Genomic DNA, 20,463 nt, shown 5'->3' on the forward strand with positions numbered 1-20,463 from the left:
GTTCTGTGGCTTGTGATCTTGATATCTGTGAAGTAGGCCTCAGGTTGCTGATCATAAGACTGTTCAGGTCTTCCAAAGCTCTGCTGTTCAGCAAGGTGGATCCACAGCACATGCTATTGTTCTCCTATCTTCATTTTGTTGCTGTTTTACTTTATTCCTATATTTGTATTAATAATGCATAAATGATTAATGGACAGGCATCACCAACTTGACTGACCTATCTTAGCTATCTTGTGGGGAAGGACTTTCTATATTATCCAACTTAATGATTATTTATAATTCAAATTGTTATATTGGATACCAAATTTATACACAATGAACCTAACTTATACAAATTATCCATTATATCTTTATAAAACAAACAATGTCACATATTTCAACTTTTAAATATTTGCCCAAGATGCTTGCTGGGTTTAGAAGCAAAGAGATAACAGGAAAAAAATAAAAGAGAAGGATCTGTGTGGTTGACCATCGTTGATGCTTTCCTAATGGCCAGAGTTCTCATACTGATGTAAAAAAAAAAAAAATACATTCTAAAGAGTACTGAGAAAATACCCAGTTTTCATAAATTTCTTTCCCCTTAAGTATCCGCATTAATAAATCTTAGAGTCCATATACAATACCATAACATGTGAGTTATGTAATATACATATATGAAAGGACAGATCATATAGCAAAGGGCTTAACAGTTCCGGCAATGTTATTCAGCCTCTCTTTTCAGTTTTATTGACCTCGACATGTGTACACATGTTTCACATGCCTGGAAACAAAATACAAAATCTTGCTGTATGCCTACAATGATAATAATTTATTTTCCCACTGGATATTTAATGGTGGCCTTGTAGGTATTTTTGAGTTTCTCTCTGTTTCGTTTCTAGCTCCCATTAAGTCTGAGATGTGGAATTTTGCTCAGTTTGGAGCTCTGCAAGACAAAATAGAGACAGGCTCATGCAAGTGCCCTGACTTTGTCACCATATTCCTTTCTCTCCCTTGTATATGTCATCAACATGTGACATTGCTAATCTTGACCTATAAATGGTTAATTAAGTATTCAATCTTTCTATTATTTATTTTCACATTCAACAAAATCAAGAACTTACTATGATTCTAGAGTTATATTCCCCTGATAATAGGGATACAGAAATGAAAAAGGCAAAGTGCTTACCTTCATAGAGCTTGAATTCTACTTACATTTATTTCAGATTAAAACCTTCATATGAATGATTATGACTATACAAATAGTTTTTGTGTCAAATCTTTTCTTTGTAAATACAAATGAATCAATTTCTTTAGTTCTTTCAGCCATAAGATCAATATGATATACTGTATTTTCTTTACCATACAAAATACAATTAAAATGGATTATGAAAATATTCTGTTTTCTATATTCATTAAGTCCTATGATACCTAGTATAGTACTCATATTTTATACATCTCTTATTATAAAAATTCCATTTATATTTGAAGGTGATATGTTTAGTATCTTATTCACTAGTTAAATAAAATTTTAAATTTTGATAATACCATTTAATGCGTTTGGACATGTAGAAGATAGACACTATTGAAAATGTTTTAATCTTTATGGATATTTGAAAGCTTTTAAAATGGTGCTTATCATTTCTTCTTAGTGGAAATTATTTTTATTGCTATAATATTTTGGTCCTATTACAGAAAAATATCCACCCAAAGTAATAAATTTATTTGTAAAACTTACATAGTCTCAGCAGTTGTCTTCTAGATATACCACTGAATTCATACCTTTTTAAATTAAATATCTTTGTAGTGCTAATAAAAAAGTTTTATGTTTGCCCAAAGTGAAATAGAAATGTATCTGCACATGATACATTTTGCTTCTTGTTTTATTATCCGAAACTAGTTATCATTTAAATGCAGAGCCTTCACTTTTCTGCTGCAAAAACAGATTTATGTTATTAACTACATGCCTAGCAGCAGAATTCGGAGCACTAATTTTCTAAGTTCATGTCAGTATATTGACTCAAAGTGAATATTTAAATGGCTGTGAGGAAAATATCACATTAGAATACGAAGCCCCTTTTAAAAGCTCTACTTTTATAGAAAATATGAGAGGCATATGCTTAATAAATTAAGCCACTACAAAGTTACATAACAAAATGCCTGTATACATTCAGCAACTGTAGTTAATTTGGCTTATACAAGATGAGAAAAAGAATATTTGGAATGAATACAATATATATCATTTTATCAAATGAAAGCTTCTCTTGATTCTCAAGCATTCTTAAAATGAAAGTGAAGATTTCCTTCTTTTCTTCATTTCCTATTTCCTTTTAAATTTAGTTATCTGAGAATGATTACCTATAGTCACTAGTTAAACTACAAAATATTTGAGAACAAGTTTTATCTTATTTTTTTAATTGGTGCACTGTATTCATACATCATAATGGGATAAAACACTTGTGTAGACATACATGCACACATCACCCAGTTAGCCTCTACCCAATCCTCACCCCATTCCCTCCCGATCCCTCCTTCCCATGCTTGGCTTAGTGGTTGACATCTAATATTATAGCAATTTATCCAAAATTAACAATGATAATCTCACATACCAGATTCATTTGTCTGATATCAAACTTTTGATCACTTAGAGATAACATTTCAGTATTTCTTTTTGCTTTCTTTCTTACCAGAGGATATTTTTTTAAAGGTAAAACTATCGTACATTTTTTAAGAAAAAAATCTATCCTAACATGAAATATGAACTCTACCCAAAACAATCTCGAAAAAGAACAAAGCTAGAAGATGTACATTTTCTGATTTCAAACCTTATAGAGCTACAATAATTGAAACAGTGTAGTACTGCTATAAAGGCAGATATATAAACCAGTGGAGTAAAATAAAAAGCCTAGAAATAAATTCTTCCATATATGGTCAAGTTATTTTTGCAAAGTTTCTAAGAACATTTGATGAAGGAAATAATAATCTTTTCACTAAATATTGTTGAAAAATAATAATTACATGAAAAAGAATAAAATTGGACCCTTACCTAACACCATATACAAATATTAACTCAAAATAAATTAAAGACCTAAATGTAAATCTTAAGACTATAAACTTTTAGAAGAAAACCTGGGTCATGACACTTCACAACATTGAAATTGGCAGTGATTTCTTGGATATGATTTCAAAGGCACAGGCAACCAAAGAATAAACAAACTTCCTAAAAAATAAAAAAAAAAATTGTACATCCAAATATAATGTAAACAGAGTTAAAAGTTACTGATAGAATGGGATAAAATATTTCCAAATGCTATATCTGAAGGTATATTAATATTCCAAATAGAGATCCTAAAAATTAGCAACAATAAAAGCAAACAATACAATTTAGAAATACAATTTAGAAATACAATTTAGAAATAGGTAAAAGACTGAAATAAATAATAAATCTCCAAAGATTTTAACCTATAAACATATGAATATATTCTTCTTTGCTTAGTTGTCTGCTGGATGAAAAATCTTGTTTCTCTGGTTCTGGTGTGTATTAACTATTTCTTCTTTGTAGTTAATCTCTTTGAGTATTTTCTCTAGCACGGGTTTTGAAGACATAAATTCCTTCAGTTTCTGTTTGTCATGGAAGCTTTTTATTTCCCCATCTAATTTGATAGATAGTTTTGCTGGGTAGGAAATTTTTGGCTGGAAGTTGTTTTCTTTCAGAGTTCGGAATATGTTACTCCATGCCCTTCTGGCTTTCATGACTTGGTTTGGGAAGTCTGGATTTTCCTCCTCTATTCTGGATTTTCATCCTCTAGTCTGGATTTTCCTCCTCTATTCCAATTATTCTTAGGTTAGCTCTCTTAAAATGGGCCCATATTTCTTCAATGTCAGATTCTTGCTATCTGATTTCTTTTCTAAGTTATAAATTATGCAATTGTTTTTGGAGTGATCATCTTCTAGGAGCGAGAGTCTATTCTCCATGTGGTCTAATCGATTGTTTATATTTTGAATTGAGGCCTTTACCTCAATGATTGAAGGCTTCCTTTATTTCTTTTAGACTCTCTCTAAATTCTTTACAAAAGTCCTGTATTATTTCTACAGTTATATTCCTGATTTGCTCTTCTGGAGTTCTCTGAATTTCTGTGTTATTGGGTTCTGATAATATGGGGTTGTGGGCATTCATTTCTCTATTGTTGTTCCTCTTTCTGATGATTCAGAATTTTGTGCCTTCCCTGGGTCCCTACGACTTCACTTATTGTGCTATCTCGAGTCTATTGTAATCTCAGCCGCCACTACTCCTTTACTGGGTTGTATCACAAAGTCTCCTACCCAGGAAGTTCATTGAGGCTACATGAGACCGTGGGGGTGCCAGGCTAAGTGTTTTCCCATGGGGAGCTGTGACTAGGGTGTGGTATCTCTACTCCTTCACTGGGTTGGACTGCAAAGTATCTGACCCAAGGAGATTATCAAAGCCGTGCAAGTCCCTGGGAATGCAGTACAGGGATTTCTCCTTTAAGGGCCACAATTTTACTCATGATTATTGTGCGTGCAAATCTGGAGCTGTGGTGGGGTGCAGTGAACTTGCTGTAGCTGCTGGCAATATGGTAGTGTTGTCACGCTCTTGGCCGTGAGGCTGGCATATTTCTTTTCTGGTTTTGAGCTCCATTCTGAGTCCCTGGAAGGCGTGATGAGCTTTGCCACTGGGAGTTTTAGGAGTTCTTTGAGCTAAAAGAACTGCTGAATTATACCGAATGATCCACAGCTACTCACTTCAGCTCCTTGTTTACCTTTCCTCTCTGGATCCTGGTGCTGTTGAGAACAAGTTTTAAAGAAAATTGGAATAATAATTATAAATTTATCATGACTTTGTTATTCTTTCTTTGTTATTTTTAACCTAAATTTAGATCAATGGTTATTGGTAATAATTGAAAAATAAACCATTTTATTGCCATATTAGTTAATTATCTGCCTATGTAACAATAGACAATTTAGAAAGTTATTTGGTCTTGTGAATTTATGTTTTGTAAAAGATAGTTTCTTATAAACTATTTCCTTTGCATAGCCCCTTCATGCATATATGTATCACAACCACATTTTGAGTAATATAAAACAAAAAGAATTGTTACACATATTTCTTTATTTGGAATCTGATACAAATGGAGGCATAAATAAATTCAAGACTTAATAATGTTGATCCTAAGGTAAATAGTACAAAGAATTTTACTCAGCAATAAAAAGAACAAAATAATGTCATTCCCAAGAAGATGGAAATACCTGGAGAACATTATGTTAAATGAGATCAGCTAAGCACAGAAAGAGAAGGGACATATGTCTTCTCCAATATGCCCAAACTAGGGAGTAGTAGGAATACCAGAGTGACTCCAGATAATGGAAGGGAAACCTCAGCAAAGCTAGAATGGAAGGGTAGGAGAGGAAGAAGGTTGAGGTTGATTAATGGAGGAGCTACATTTGAGTATGTGTAAAAGTATGAATGTAACATGGTCAACCATGTTGGGACCAACCATTGTTGGGAGAAGAGGAAAGGGGAAGTGGGAGGGGGGAGAGCACCAAGCACTGTCTGAATGTATGCCATTTTTAGTATGATACATGTAAAAAAAAAAAGCATTATATTAATAAAAATAAAGGATAGATAAAAGTGAAGAGAGGAAAGAGATTTACCATACTTATAAATAAGTACTTATTCATTTAGGAAAGAAAGGTAAAAATACTTCTCTGTAATATCTCCTACTTCAAGGCTATTATAATGCCTCTTGCACTATTCCCTACTTTCAGTACATAGAATCTCAGATTTTTACTGATTTTTTCTTTCTATTCTTTCTCCCCCTTTGAATCAGACTATACCTGCAGCTGTGTAGTGTCCCAGGTTATTTAACTTCTGATTCCCTCCTCCTCACTTTCAAGAGATACAGAGGCAAGCATAGTAGTCAGAGAGTAACTGATTTTTTTTTTCTGTACCTAAAGTTTTCAGGACTTATTACTGACCTTTGAAAATACATTAGGGTTTTCTTTCTTTTTTTTTTTTTAAGCCAGCACGGCTGGCTTCGACCCTGTGCGATGCACCTGTTTCCACCTCCCAAACGCAGGCCTTACAAGCATGCACCACCACACCCAGTTACATTACAGTTTTCAACAGTCAGTTTTATTTTGAGAAACAAACTATCTACTTACATCTTAAAATTTCTAAGTTTGTTTTGAAATCAATGTCTTTATTTCAGTTGAATTCTCAAGATTTTCAAAAGGAAAAGGTATAAATTTGAGATATTTACTTTAGGGCTTTGGATATATAGGTCAATTTACCCATATATCATCCAAACAGTCTATGCCTAGAAAGGTTATGTGATTGCCTTATTTTATTCTCTGAGAAAAGAAAGCTGTCTTATTCTTCAATGACTGTTAGTTTCCTTGAAAATTCATTTTCTTGTTTTATCTTCCTAAGCCCAAAAGGAATTCAGCTTTTTGGCCTAGTTTATTTAGCTTTCTATGGAAACAAAACTTTATATGTGGGTGGAGATGGATTTTTAAAGAACCCTCAGGCATAAATGGACTAAGAAGTAAGTGCTCAAAGCTCTTATACCTCCATCACTTCTAGCAAATGTTCACATCGAATAGGAATTCAAGAAGATCTTCAGTATAAAATCATTCTTATTCCCATTAAAGCACCAAGTTACATGCATATATTTTGGCAAATTATTCCATGTATCATATACATTTATATATAGTGAGTGAAAATTGCTACCCCTATTTAAAACAAACATACTTATAACTTGTTTTCTTGCTGTGAAATATTTATATGTACATAAACCTGGTAATTGTAGAAATTATAGGGTGAAAATAAGCAAACCTTTCATTAGTTCTTTTATTAAGTAGTTCAATTCTGTAAGCTGCTTGCTTTTATATAATAAGCACTGCACCAAAATAGCCCAATTCTTTCATTAGATTTTCTTTTTTCTTCTAATATCTTATATTTTTAGTAATAAATATAAAATGTTCCACCAACATGTAATATACAAAATATCTCAGTAAAGTAAAAATAAAATTATATTTCCTTCTGCAGTATAGACCATTTGGAAACTATAGCTTTTTTATAGCCTTCATGAGTAAAACAAAATTTATTTTTTCTTATGATTATTTTATGAGTTGCTTTCTTTGGATTGAGGAGTGGACATATGAATTACAGGTGATGAATGGATGTTTTGTCTCTTGCAGTGCCTTGCTTGATGAAGACACTACAAGAATTTGTCTTAGCACAAATTTGCTGTCCTTCAAAGGTTTTTCAGGGAGAACGTTTTAAGCCATATGACTAATTTATTCTAAGAATGTATATTTTGGATGTGGTATGATATAGTTACTCTGTCCACCGGAAAATAAATAGAAGAAGGCTTGGAAAAATGTAGTGTGCTTGCAAGTCTCAGAGAGAAAGTAAAAATATGATATGAAAGACCACAGACCTTTAGGTCAGCCTTGAAAGGAGACTTCTGAGGGAAGGCAAGGCAGGGCAGATTAAACACCTACAGATGACTAGTTTAAATAATTCCTTTGTGCTCCAAGTGTAATCTCTAAGTGCCTGACACCCAGCCTTAGGTGATTTGGGGAAGGGGATATACAGGTGCTATATGAGAACTGAAAGGAGGTGTTTAGGATTTAGACTCCAGACTAGCAGATTTGCTTATGAAAAGCATGCTTCAGGCCCAGCCTTCTGTTGTTTAAGAGTCTGTCACTCTTGGTAATGGCAGTTTTTCCATCTTCTCAACTTTCTCCAGAAAATTTTTGTAAGATCACTTAATACAGAAAATAAAGTTACAAGACTTATTTCTAGCCCTTAGAGCATCATTGGACAATTGCTTTAATTTATATTAGTTGGTTTTCTTTCAGGTATCATGAAAATGAAGATATCTGTCTTACTTTTTTGAACTGATGAGGTCCAAATGAGTTTAAATTTTGTATAGTAAGTTCACTGTATGAACAGTTTTCTCAGTAGTCATTACATACAAGGTAACAGTGTAGAATGTGGAAGAATTCCTTGGAGTACAACTCAGTATTACTTAATGAAATCTCATTGAACACAAAACTAGAAATTTATTAAAAAAAAACTGTTTATTCAATCACTTTGAAACTTATATATCTATTCCTTGATCTAAAGAAAGTGCTCATAAGATAGCCATAAGACAGAAGTAGTACTCTGTAGTTTTCCTCCTGGCCATAAAAAGACAAATAATTTGCAAAATATTCTCTGCAAAAATACGAATGATTTGTTTTGCCTTACTGAGCATTTTTCTTCATTGTATACTGGTGGCTTATTTTATAAGTGTGTTAAATGTATCTTTATCACTGTGACAAAACACCTAGATGACCCACTTGTAAGGAGGAAAGTTTTATTTTGGCTCCATTTTAGAGGCTTAAGTCCATGGTAACTGGCTCTGGTTGCCCTTGGGTCTGGAGTGGCATAGTACATCATGTATGAGTGTGTGATGGAGGGTCTACTCACCTCATGACAGTCAGGAAGCAAAGAAAGAGAGAGAGGAAGGATCTGGATGTCCTAATATCTTCTTCCAGGACAGCCCCTCACTGATAAAACTTCCTTCCAGTAAGCTCTACCTTTAACAGTTTTTACCATCAAACAAGATTCACAGTGTTATTTCATGAGGTAAAAGTTTTTAATGTAAATATTTACATGAGCCGGGCATGGTGATGCCCACTTGTAATCCCTGCACTTGGGAGGTGGTTACAGGAGGATTGAGCAGGTTTGAAGCCAGTCTCACTGGCTTAAGACGCCCTGTTTCCAAATTAAAAAAAAATATATAAAAATAGGTCTGGGAGTGTAGCCTGGTGGTAGAAGGGCTTCCAGGAACCCCCGTACCACACACACAAAAAATTACATTAGCCACCTTCTGATGATGTAGAACCAAGAAAGTTTTGGAATATTTCATTTAACTGTGTTATTAAAAAGCAATTAAGAATTTTCACATTCCAAACTGAATTTTTTATTACTACCATCATTAAACCCAGGAAAGGCAAACATGCTCTGTGTGTAGAGCTCTACATGGTCTTGCCCCATATCTTCTCAAACTTCAGTCCTTTCATGAAGCTGAGGAATGAGGAGATTTGCCTCTTCAATCCTATGCTTTCCTTTTATACTATACCATAGGCATTAGAGATTCCATAATTTTTTGTTCAAATGGGCTCAAGTGTGCTTTCATTAACTCCACAGCTTTTTGTTGGGATCTTCCTCCAATAGATGGCTGGGCACTGGTATGTTCAACTCAAGTTGAATGAAGGAACAAAGTTGGCAGCTTTTTGGGGCACTATAGGGGCACCACCTGTATGTGAAGGACAATGTGCTCATGTCTATGCATAAGTGAAGCCTCCCAACAGTAAGAGATAGACGAGAGTCAGGGAATGAAACAGAAAAAAGCAGCATTGAAGGTTAGGAGCTGACTCTCAATGGACCCCACACACTTCTTTGCAGTTCTAAAGAGTACAAATATTTACATATGAACTTGGCTTCCCAGCTGATTATGAAGTTGTATTTACAAAGTAAAAAATAAAGCATATTTAAAGTTTTATTTTACTTAAAAATTATCATGTACGCAGGCATGATGGCACATGCTTGTAATAGCAGCATTTGGGAGGCTGAGACAGGAGGATCATGGTTAGCAGACAGCCTCAGCTACTTAGTGAGGACCTTTGTAACTCAATGAGACCCTATTTTAAAATAAAGGATAAAAAAATAGGGCTGGGCGTGTTGTTCAGCGGTAGAATGCTTCTGGATTCCATTCCCAGTAACACACACACACACACACACACACACACACACACACACACACACACAGTATTTAGGCACAGTATTTGAGCCCTGGACTAACATTTTTGCCTTGGTCTTCCAATTTATGCCAAATTCATTTATATACTTAAAATTATAACTAAAAGATTGTATACTATATTAACATACATATATGTACATATAAATTTATTATTTTCAAAGAAAACATTATACCTATAATATATAATTTTTATAAAAAACTTATAAGAATATTATTCCTAAAATATAGTACAATTCCTATATATACTGAAATTAACTTTTATAATAATTTTATAGAGTTTTACATTTGTGCCAATCTTGAATTTATATTCTTCATTTAGGGAATCAGATTCAAGTTTTAAAATCTAATATATATTACTTCCTCTATTTTTGGTTAAGATGAAATTTAGCAATTGATCTGTTTTGTTTGCTTTAGTTCCTGAGTCCAATTTTAATTTCTTTTTAATAGAAAAAAGACTCTCATTCATGAGAGAAGAAATAATATTGTTCCTCAAACATCACAAATTTAACAAAAATGATCCACCATGTTAATATCTTTGTGCATTGTATTTGAGAATTTTCTTGTGTGATTTTTCTCCAGTCTCTGCTCTTCCTCTTAATATTTTTCTAACCCAAAATATTTTAAAGCAGTATAATAAATTTATAAACTCTTACCAAACAAAAGGCAATTTTTCATATTTTATGTAAATTAATTTCAAATTTAAAAATTTTTTTTCTTTTATTTTTGCGGGTCTAGGATAGACCCAGAGGCAATAGACTTCTGAGCTACACCCCTTGCCCTATGTTTTATTCTTTATTTTGAAACAGGGTCTTACTAAGTTTTGGAGGGCCTAAGTAGCTGAGGCTGTCGGAGAACTGCAGTCCTCCTGTCTCAGACTCCTGAATGCTAGGATTACAAGCATACACCACCATGCTCGGCTAAAAGTTGGTTGTTTGATGCACATGTTATTATTTTTTGTTAATATGAAGAAATACGTTCTGGAGGTATTAAAAGTTAATTATTCAAATAGAATTTAAAGGTAATATACCTTTATACTCCTATATGGAAGAATGGAGGATGTTGTATAAGCAATAATTACATATACTTCCTGGGAAATAAAGTTTGATCAGCAATCTATCTAAAATAATAAAAATAATAAATGAGGACTTTGGAAGTTCTGTATATAAAGTGTTGGGAATTTTGCTCATTGGTCTTGATAGTTCTCAGATTTTATTATTATATTATGTCATATATCTTTTGTGTGTGTGTGGAACTAGGGATAGAACCCAGGGCTTTCTACCTCTGGGCTATACCCTCAGCCCTATTTTATCATTTGTTTGGATACAGCATCTCACTAAGTTGCTGAGAGCCTCATTAAGTAGCTGAGGCTGGCTTCGAACCTGTGCGATCCTCCTGTCTCAGTCTCCCAAGCGCTGGGATTACAAGTGTACGCCACCACACCTGGCCCATCATATATCTTAATATTATCTTGCTTCATAGATATATTTGTAATGATTAGTTTACAGTCTTAATCAGCTATGAGAGCATTGGTTTGCTTTTAATTTAAATGTAAAAGTAACATAAGATCCATGATAGGCTAAGATCAAAAGCATTTAGATGAGTAATTTCATATAAGTCGATTACCCCTGATGAACAATGGACATATTTTGTAAAATTATATCCACATTGGAAAGGAACTCATTTTTCTAGAGAATATACTCTGAATTTCAGGGAAGCTACTTACAAATGAATTTTTAAGATAAAGATTGTATTTAAGTTTCCTTGAAGGATAATTCAATTATTTGTAGAAATTTACAGCACATAATTAAAAGTGCTTAGTGCCCCAACAGTCCTACATGCTGAAGAAAGTAGTCATTCTTTTGGAAACTGTACTAATTGAAATTCAACCAGCTTTGATTAAGTGACTCTCTATAACCAATTAAAATGAGAAACTGCAAACAGAATGTGTTAAATAATCTTATTATAAATCACTGAAGTATGGTATCAAGAAATAGAGCTTTTATTCACTCTAAGAAGTGGTTAATCATTTCCAGTATACTCTAATAGAAATGATAAACTCAGATGAATGTCAGGTTTTTTTTTTCAAAAAGAATATAAAGATACTAGAATGTCTTCTTATTTATTGAAAATTCTGTTATGTGCAGTCTGAATTCACAGTAGAGATATATGCAGTAGAAAACACATAAATAAATACTCATAATACCAATTGATTTCAGATATTTTATTAAATTTATTTTTAAAAAGGTAAAGGAGTTTTCCAAACAATTTAGTGGCAGAATGTTTGTATGTAACACTCAGGAATCAAGTTAGTCTAGTGATCTGCCTCCAAGTAAAAGCCAGAGTGCTTAAGATATTTATAAGTACTGGTGGCTTAGCCTCTGACTTTCTTTTTACCTAGTGTGCTTACAGGGCCCAGTCAGTATTCCTCAGTATATCCTTTAGTGCCTTTCATGTTTGAATTCTCTCTTCCATACTGCTTCCTTAAAACTCTTCCTCTTCATATTTGTGCCACTTATCTCCATTATACTTTCTACCATATTATTTTCTTTAGTCACTTTTGCAGTTATTGTCTTCACACTTTAGAGTAAGCTCCAGAAAAGGCAGGGATGTTGTTCACTAACTGCTGTACTTTCGTGTAAATCTGAAGTTGTCTCTTTTCTCTCAAGATAAGCATGTAAATATTTAATTGAATACCGATAAACATAGTACAGTCTATGGCAAATTGGGTATAAGGACAGATGGGAAAACAAAGTGCATGTTTCATCATGTGTAGTTATTTTAATCAGTGGCTATTATTTTGTGTTCTTTTACTGTGCCAAGAACTATTTTAACTACTTTGTGTGTGTGCGTGCACACACACAGAAACACACATTTTGGGGGGCAGTACTGGGTATGAAACCCAGGGGCATTCTACCTCTGAACTACACCCTCAGCCCTATTTTTTTTTTATTCTTTATTTTAAAACAAGATCTCACTGAGTTGCAAAGGGCCTCATTAAGTAGGTGAGGCTTATAGAACCGCAATCAGCCTCAAATGCCGAGAGGACAAACCTGCGCCACCACGCCCGGCTTACTTTACATATATTTAAATAGTTTATGCTTACAGAAATTTTATGCAGCAGGTAATATTATCAGATCCATTTTACAATTGAGGAAATTAGAGATATTAAAATTAAGTTGCATTAGGTCATGTAATTATGATATGTATAAAAGCAAGATTCAAACCAAGATAGCTGATGCCAAAAATCATATTCTTAACCAAAGGGTTATGTATAAAATGTATGGCATTGTTGCTTTGAATAGCTTCATTTTCATCTTTTTCTTTTGTAATTTGGAAGCAATTTGGAAGTAATAATTTCTGCTTAATCATTGCCATTTTACAATCACTTAATTAATTTTTACTTCTTTTTGCAGTGGGATGCCATCACTGAAATGGATGAACACAACAGGCCCATTCACACTTACCAGGTTTGCAATGTAATGGAACCAAACCAAAACAACTGGCTTCGTACAAATTGGATCTCCCGGGATGCAGCTCAGAAAATTTATGTGGAAATGAAATTCACGCTGAGGGATTGTAACAGCATTCCATGGGTCTTGGGAACCTGCAAAGAGACATTTAATTTGTATTATATGGAATCAGATGAGTCTCATTCAATTAAATTCAAGCCAAGTCAGTATACAAAGATCGACACAATTGCAGCTGATGAGAGTTTTACCCAAATGGATTTGGGTGATCGCATCCTCAAACTCAACACTGAAATTCGTGAAGTGGGGCCTATAGAAAGAAAGGGATTTTATCTGGCTTTTCAAGACATTGGGGCTTGCATTGCCTTGGTTTCTGTTCGTGTTTTCTACAAAAAGTGCCCCTTCACTGTACGAAACTTGGCCATGTTTCCTGATACCATCCCAAGGGTTGACTCTTCCTCTTTGGTTGAAGTTCGGGGCTCTTGTGTGAAGAGTGCAGAAGAGCGTGACACTCCTAAACTGTACTGTGGAGCTGATGGAGATTGGCTGGTTCCTCTCGGAAGGTGTATCTGCAGTATGGGGTATGAAGAAATTGAGGGTTCTTGCCATGGTAAGAAAAAAAAAACATTTAAATAATTTATCAGGCATTTAAATGAGTTTTGAAAGTGTGTTCTGCGATCATTTTCAAATAAGTTTTTAGGTGTGGTTTCTCATAATCGTGGAAGAAATAGACTTCTGTAAGAAATTCTGACTATTTTATCTTCTTGGGAAAGGTATGTCATATTGCTTTTAGTAAAAGTTAAATGCTATGAGTTGCTCTATTCACTTAATTATTATAAAGGAAAGCATCAACAGCAGCAACAAAAGCAGTGAGGATTCACAATAGTCATTTGCCTGCAGTTCATGCTATGATGATTTAGAAACACTGACATTTAAAGATAGCTTCAAAATAATCATTTAATTTATATTGAAGTATAACAAATGAATAGTATTTAAGTGAAACTATATTTAAGCAAATAAAAAATCTTGTATGTTTTATTTGAAAAATATATACATTATACACATTTATATGTTTATAAGTTTAGGAATTTTATGGCTTAATTTGTCTTTTGCTACTACTAAGTACAATTTCCAGGAATATAACACATTTGCTTTTTATTTTACTAACAATATTTGTGTAAGATCTAATTAGTAAGAAATATTAACACTACACAATGCTAGTTAAGTTTAAAGCTATTTCTTTAGCAGACATATGACCATGAAGTAACTATAATTTTCAATATGAAACATTTATCCTTTTTTGTTCATTATAAAGATTAAATATAATAATTATATCCATTTAAAATTGTATATGCTCTTAGTAAAAATCAACTGTTCATTCAAACACAATATTTGGGTTCAGGAATCTTACTCCAAACATAGATCTAGAAATAAAGTTACTTTTTGAGTAAACAGCAATTACAGATATTTGTCTCTCAGTGTAAAATATTTATAGAGTTTTTTTCTATAGCATGCTATTGAATTAATTGACTTTGAGGCTACATTCAGACTCATTAAATTGTATAAGCAAAATAAATACAAAAAGATCCATGCATCCACAAAAGAGTCATAGGTGCTATACATGAACTTTTAAAAGGTTTTATCTGCTTATGGAATGCTGTGCCTTGACTTTTGAAGAGTAAGTTAGATGCTCCACTATTTTTATGGCACTGACCAGAAGACCAAAGTCACCAATTATGATTAAAGGTTTCATCCTTATTTCTGTGCCTTAGAAATTCTTTAACTTTTTGGCAAAGGAGATTTGGGAAAATTGATAAACAGCATCAGTTTATCCAGAAATTTGCTTGTCTGTCTTATGTGTCATTGGCTCTATTATTTTTATCTGTTTGCAGAAACTTGGGGGTGTGGGCAAAAGTACAATGTACAAAATATACAAATGTACAAAATCATAGTTTTGGAGAAACTGGAAGAATTAAGCTTGAATCTTATGTCCATGGCTTAGTATCTTTAAAATCAGTTCCCTTATCTATAAAATAGTTATTGTAATCAAGATAAAGTACATGGCAGACTTTATGGTTTCAATTAAACAAAAATTGCTATTTATAAACAAAATGAAAGTCAGAATGGACCTGGAGACTTTTTTTTTTCTTTGGTGGTACTGGGGATGGAACTCTTCTACCTCCGGGCTACACTCCCAGATATATTTTATATTTTTATTTGGAAACAAGGTCTCTTAAACCAGCAAGGCTGTCTTCAAACCTACGTGATCCTCCTATCTCTGCCTTCCAAGCGCGGGAATTACAAGCGTGCGCCACCATGCCCAGCTTATGTGTTTCTTCTTGATGTTTTGTATGTCTCTTTCTTTCCTTTGTAATAAATTTTTACTATTGTTTCTGTTGATAATTATAAAAATGTTATAGCAAATTCTCTGAGTTGCACATACATAAGTGTCAAATTGATAGGAATGAACCATAGATCAAATAGTAATGTGACTACATGTATATTGGGAAAATAAAAAATGGTGTCATATAATATATATATATATATATATATATATATATATATATATATATATATATAATCATATCCTTTCTTCATTTTTTAAAACAATTTAAACTATTGATGTTTGATATATTTCAAAACACCCACTCCACTTTAATCTTTGGTAGGTTATAGAGATAACTAAAAACATACATTAGGGCACATTTTTCATTTTTCATATTTCCAAACACCCACTCCAATTTATATTTGGTAGGTTAGAGATAAATACAAATATAAATTAGGGAACATTTTTTGTTTAACTATTAGACAAAACAACACAAAATTTACTAGCTTAAAACCACAATAATGTAGTGTGCAATAGTAGCTAGGCTTAATGTTGAACAGAGGTTTTTTAAAACGCTGAATTCTGCTGAGCGCTTGACTGGCCCTGGAGTATGCAAGATGACCTCTCATGTCCTGGGCCTTTCTCTTAATGGACTTATATTCTTAAAGAACATGACCCGTGCTTTTCTACAGTATAAGAAAAAGGGAGAATGAAGTAAAATCAGGAGAAAGGAACCTTCATAGCCATAGCTACATCCCCTCTAGATCCAGAGGATGAAAAGAATAAAAAGAGAAGGGAATGTTCTTCACACACAAAGAACATATAAGACAGAGTCAAAATGATTCAAAAGCATTCTCCCATTCCAAAAGGGTCTACTGTCATGCTGAAATTCATCTTGTATTGTCAGAAACCCATACTAAAGGGATAGGGGATGTTCTCTGATTTAGCCCAGATTTCCTCTCTGGAGTTGGTTATCTTTGGCTTCTGGCTCCATCACTGGTCTCTCAGCAATTCTGTCATCCTCCTGATTTATTAGAATTGCCAGTGTTCCAGTTGATAATTTCAACAACTGTGTAGAAACCTCCATAGTTTTATCAACAGCATTAAGAGGTGTTCAACATCATTAACAATCAAAGAGATGCAAATCAAAACTACCTTGAGATTTCACTCTACTCCAATTAGAAGGGCAATTATTAAAAACAGAAAACAACAACAAATGCTGGTGAGGATTAGAGAAGTATAAACACTAATATGTTGTTGGTAGAATTGCAAATTAATGTAACCACTTTGTAAAACGTATAGAGGATTCTCAAAAGAATGGAAAAGAGTCTACCATATTATCCATACCACTTTTTGGTATCTACCTAAAAGAATGGAAATAAAACTACCAAAGTAATGCATGCATATCTATGTTCATAGCCACACAATTCACAATTATCAAACTATGGAACCAGCCAAGATGTCCATCAACAGATGATTGGATTACAAAACTATGGGATATGTACACAATAGAATTTTAATCAGCTATAAAGAATAACAATTGTGTCATTTGAAGGAAAATGTATGGAACTGTAGAACATTCTGCTAAGTTAAATTAGTCAGTCACAAAAAGTAAAAAAAATAAAAAAATCAATTATCTCCCTAATATGCAGAAGCTAGGGAGGAAAGGGTCATAGGAGAAACTCAATAAAGTGAAATCATAAATGAACAAATAAGGTGACTGAGCTGAGGAGGATGGAAAGAGGGAAGAGGGAAATTTTGTAAACTTCAGGATGTACATTTACATATTAAAGTCAATCACTAAGTCAAACATGAAAAGCAGGAAGAGGGGAGGGAATGGGATTGAAATTGGGGAAACGCTAAATGAGTGTGATGTGTGCTGTATGCCTCTACCATCTTGTACTCCATTAAGATGTATGACTATAATCCACCAATAAGAAAAAAATATTTTCTCTCTCTGCCAGATTATCATAGCAATCTTCTCACCAGTTATTCCTTATATTACATGGGTTATTGACCTTTTATTTTCCCCATAGGAATATATTTTCTGATCTTCCATATTTTACTCACATTCTTGCTACCCTTCCATTTTCCACAGTCAATTTAGTCCCATAGCAAATGTCACATATTTAAACTTTTCTTATGGCAGTACTCTACATCTGGACTTGTTGGTTCCTTTGTAATTATTTAAGGTTTAACTAGTCTTTATATATAATGTTCCATTCAGATATTTGAGGCCCTAAAATGGCTTCTTGTCTACATCCTAATAGCAATTTTAGTATGTTTCGTTGCAGTAAATTATTCTGCTGTTTTTCCTATGTTGTGTATCCATGGAAAGTAGTTTATTCCAAGTGGCATCCAAGGGATTTTGAAATTTGGCTGTGTCTTGTTCTTTCATTAACCTTGGCATACTTTATCTGCTATTTTGTTTGTATTACTTCTAAATATTTTATTTTTTAACAGTTTGCTTTTTATATTTGATCAGCACCCTCTTCTTTCTTTTTCTGTTATGGAATTCCATTCATCTTTCAAGGTCAAGCATAAATGTCATTTATAAGTTTTCACAAGTTTAATCCTTCCTTCTCTTTTCTGTTCCACAGGTGGGTTTTTTTTTGTTACTATTTATTTGTCTCATGACAGCTGTTAGATGAAAGAAAGATATTTAAAAATTACATGTGGCCAGGCATGGTTGCACACACTTGTATTTGGGAGGCTAAAACAAGAGGATCTTCAGGTTATATACCAGCTTCGGCAATGTAGCAAAACTCTCTGAAACCTAATGAGACCCTGTTTCAAACAAAAACTAAAAAGAACCAGAGTATAACTTGGAGGTAGAACACCCCTGGGTTCAATCTCCAGTAACACACACACACACACACACACACACACACACACACACACAATTACATATATAAGGATAAGAAAGGGTAAGAAGCTGATGTGAGTGGTCACTGGGTGATGATCAATGAGGTCTGCTGAGTAAAAGTAGAATATATCAAGATGCACAGGTAAAGTGTTTCTCTTAATTTCTGTGAAATAGGATAGTTTGCTTTAGTGGGGGTTGCCATATTTTAAATATGAAAGGCCTTAGAAAGTACTGATATGCATCATTTTATGAGTCACTACCATAAATTACTGAGAATGGAAATGTTCTGGAGCCAAATATTAGTAACTAATAAGAGATTGAAAAGGGAAACACAGATATTTCTCCATTTGGCCTATGAACATTCTCCCTCCTTTCCTTCCTTCCCCCTCCCTTCCTTTCTTTTCTTCCCTTCCTCCTAACTTCCTTCCCTGCTTTTCTTATCTCTATCAAACCCAAAGCAGAAGAGCTCTGTCCCTCATTATTCAGGACCCTGTTTGCCTGTATTTTCTTTCTGTAGTCTGACATGGGTACTGTTAGAACAGTCTTGACACATTCTCTCTGAAATACAGGCTGCTGAAAAATGATAGAGGAAAATGTATAAGTTTATGTTGGTAGTTACTGTTAAAGATGATAAAATAGAGTCGGCGTGGTGGCACACGCTTGTAATCCCCGTGCTTGGGAGGCTGAGACAGGAGGATCGCACAGGTTCAAAGCCAGCCTCGCTGGATTAGGAGACCCTGCTTCCAAATAAAAAAATATAAAAAATAGGTCTGGGAGTGTAGCCCGGAGGTAGAAGGGTTTCCAGGAACCCCAGTGCCATGCACAAAAAAAGAAGATGATAAAATAAAAAAAGTATGTGAGTGTTTGGTTATTTTCATAACTTATTTGAATGAATTTGAGCACTCCTAGCTTTCTATATGACCAAGATGCAATAAGGTGATTTAGAATAGAATAATCTCATATCTATGTGTATTATTCATATCTATAAAAGATTTATATTTACTTGTATTTAAATTTTTTGTAAGATTGTATCCTAAAAGTTATATTACTGAAATTTTGAATTTCTTATTCCCTTGTTCATACAGTTGCTAAAGTATACCTAGATCTGAAATATAGAAGCACTAAAGAGTGAAGAATTCTTATTCTTGCTTTATAAATCAAGTTTAAAAGGATGGAAACATTATTTTCATCACACACTTGATAAAATATAAAACCAAGCACAAGCATTTTAACTTCTTTTATTATACACAATAAGCAGTTTCCTAACCGTGGCTTAAATATCAACTATTTTTCATAACTATATTAATTTTATTTCATAAGCTCCTAGTTGAGACTGTCGTATTGGGCATTTTGATGTTATGGATATAATTTTAATTGTCTTAATTTATTTTACTTGATGTCAGTTTTTTCTAAAGATTTGAATTAAAGATAAAGTTGATATTTAAAATACTAATTTGTATCAAATAGTCTTTTACGTCATATATCTAAGACTATTTTAACACTTTTTAAGAAATAACTGAAAACAACATGCAAAATTTAATGCCATTTTTATTCAGTTGTACAAGTTCTGAAATGACATGAATGCTAATGAGCCCATCTTCCACATTTTAGTATAAATCTTATTAAAGTAGCTGCATCCACAACATAGAGATACCAGTTTTAATTTAGAATTTTAGACTGTTGGGGATACATACATACTCAAAGGATACTTTCATTTTCTCTAAATATGATATGCTATAATTAAACAAAATAACATTTGGCTATGGAAATTAAAGTTCTGAAAAAATTTTTAGAAACATTTATTTTCCCTCTGGTGCAGCTTTAAGAGTCAAGAGGTAAGGATGGTGGTGCTTCTCAGACCATTGCATTATTGTTAACAGAGGTGGGATATCCAGGGCCTTTGGTGACTTAGCTATTGATCTGATCTCCTGAAGAGTACTGTTATTAAGGCTTCCTGGCACAGTTCCTCTGCTGCAGTTCAGAAACGTTTAT

The 20,463-nt window shown here is 33.4% G+C and overlaps 1 protein-coding gene across 2 annotated transcripts in view; it reads left to right on the forward strand.

The window, feature by feature from the left end:
• The window catches only part of EPHA6 (EPH receptor A6), a gene marked incomplete at both ends in the record, with an annotated part of 972,789 nt that overhangs the window by 188,095 nt on the left and 764,231 nt on the right, over nucleotides 1–20,463 (forward strand). For both annotated transcript variants that reach the window (XM_080695858.1, XM_080695859.1), the window contains one exon: nucleotides 13,226–13,889. In XM_080695858.1, coding sequence (XP_080551984.1) covers nucleotides 13,226–13,889 — 664 coding nt within the window. The remainder of the gene's footprint in view (nucleotides 1–13,225; nucleotides 13,890–20,463) is intronic.

Source organism: Muscardinus avellanarius, assembly GCF_963383645.1.
Source record: "Muscardinus avellanarius genome assembly, chromosome: 5".
NCBI classification, from domain to species: Eukaryota; Metazoa; Chordata; class Mammalia; order Rodentia; family Gliridae; genus Muscardinus; species Muscardinus avellanarius.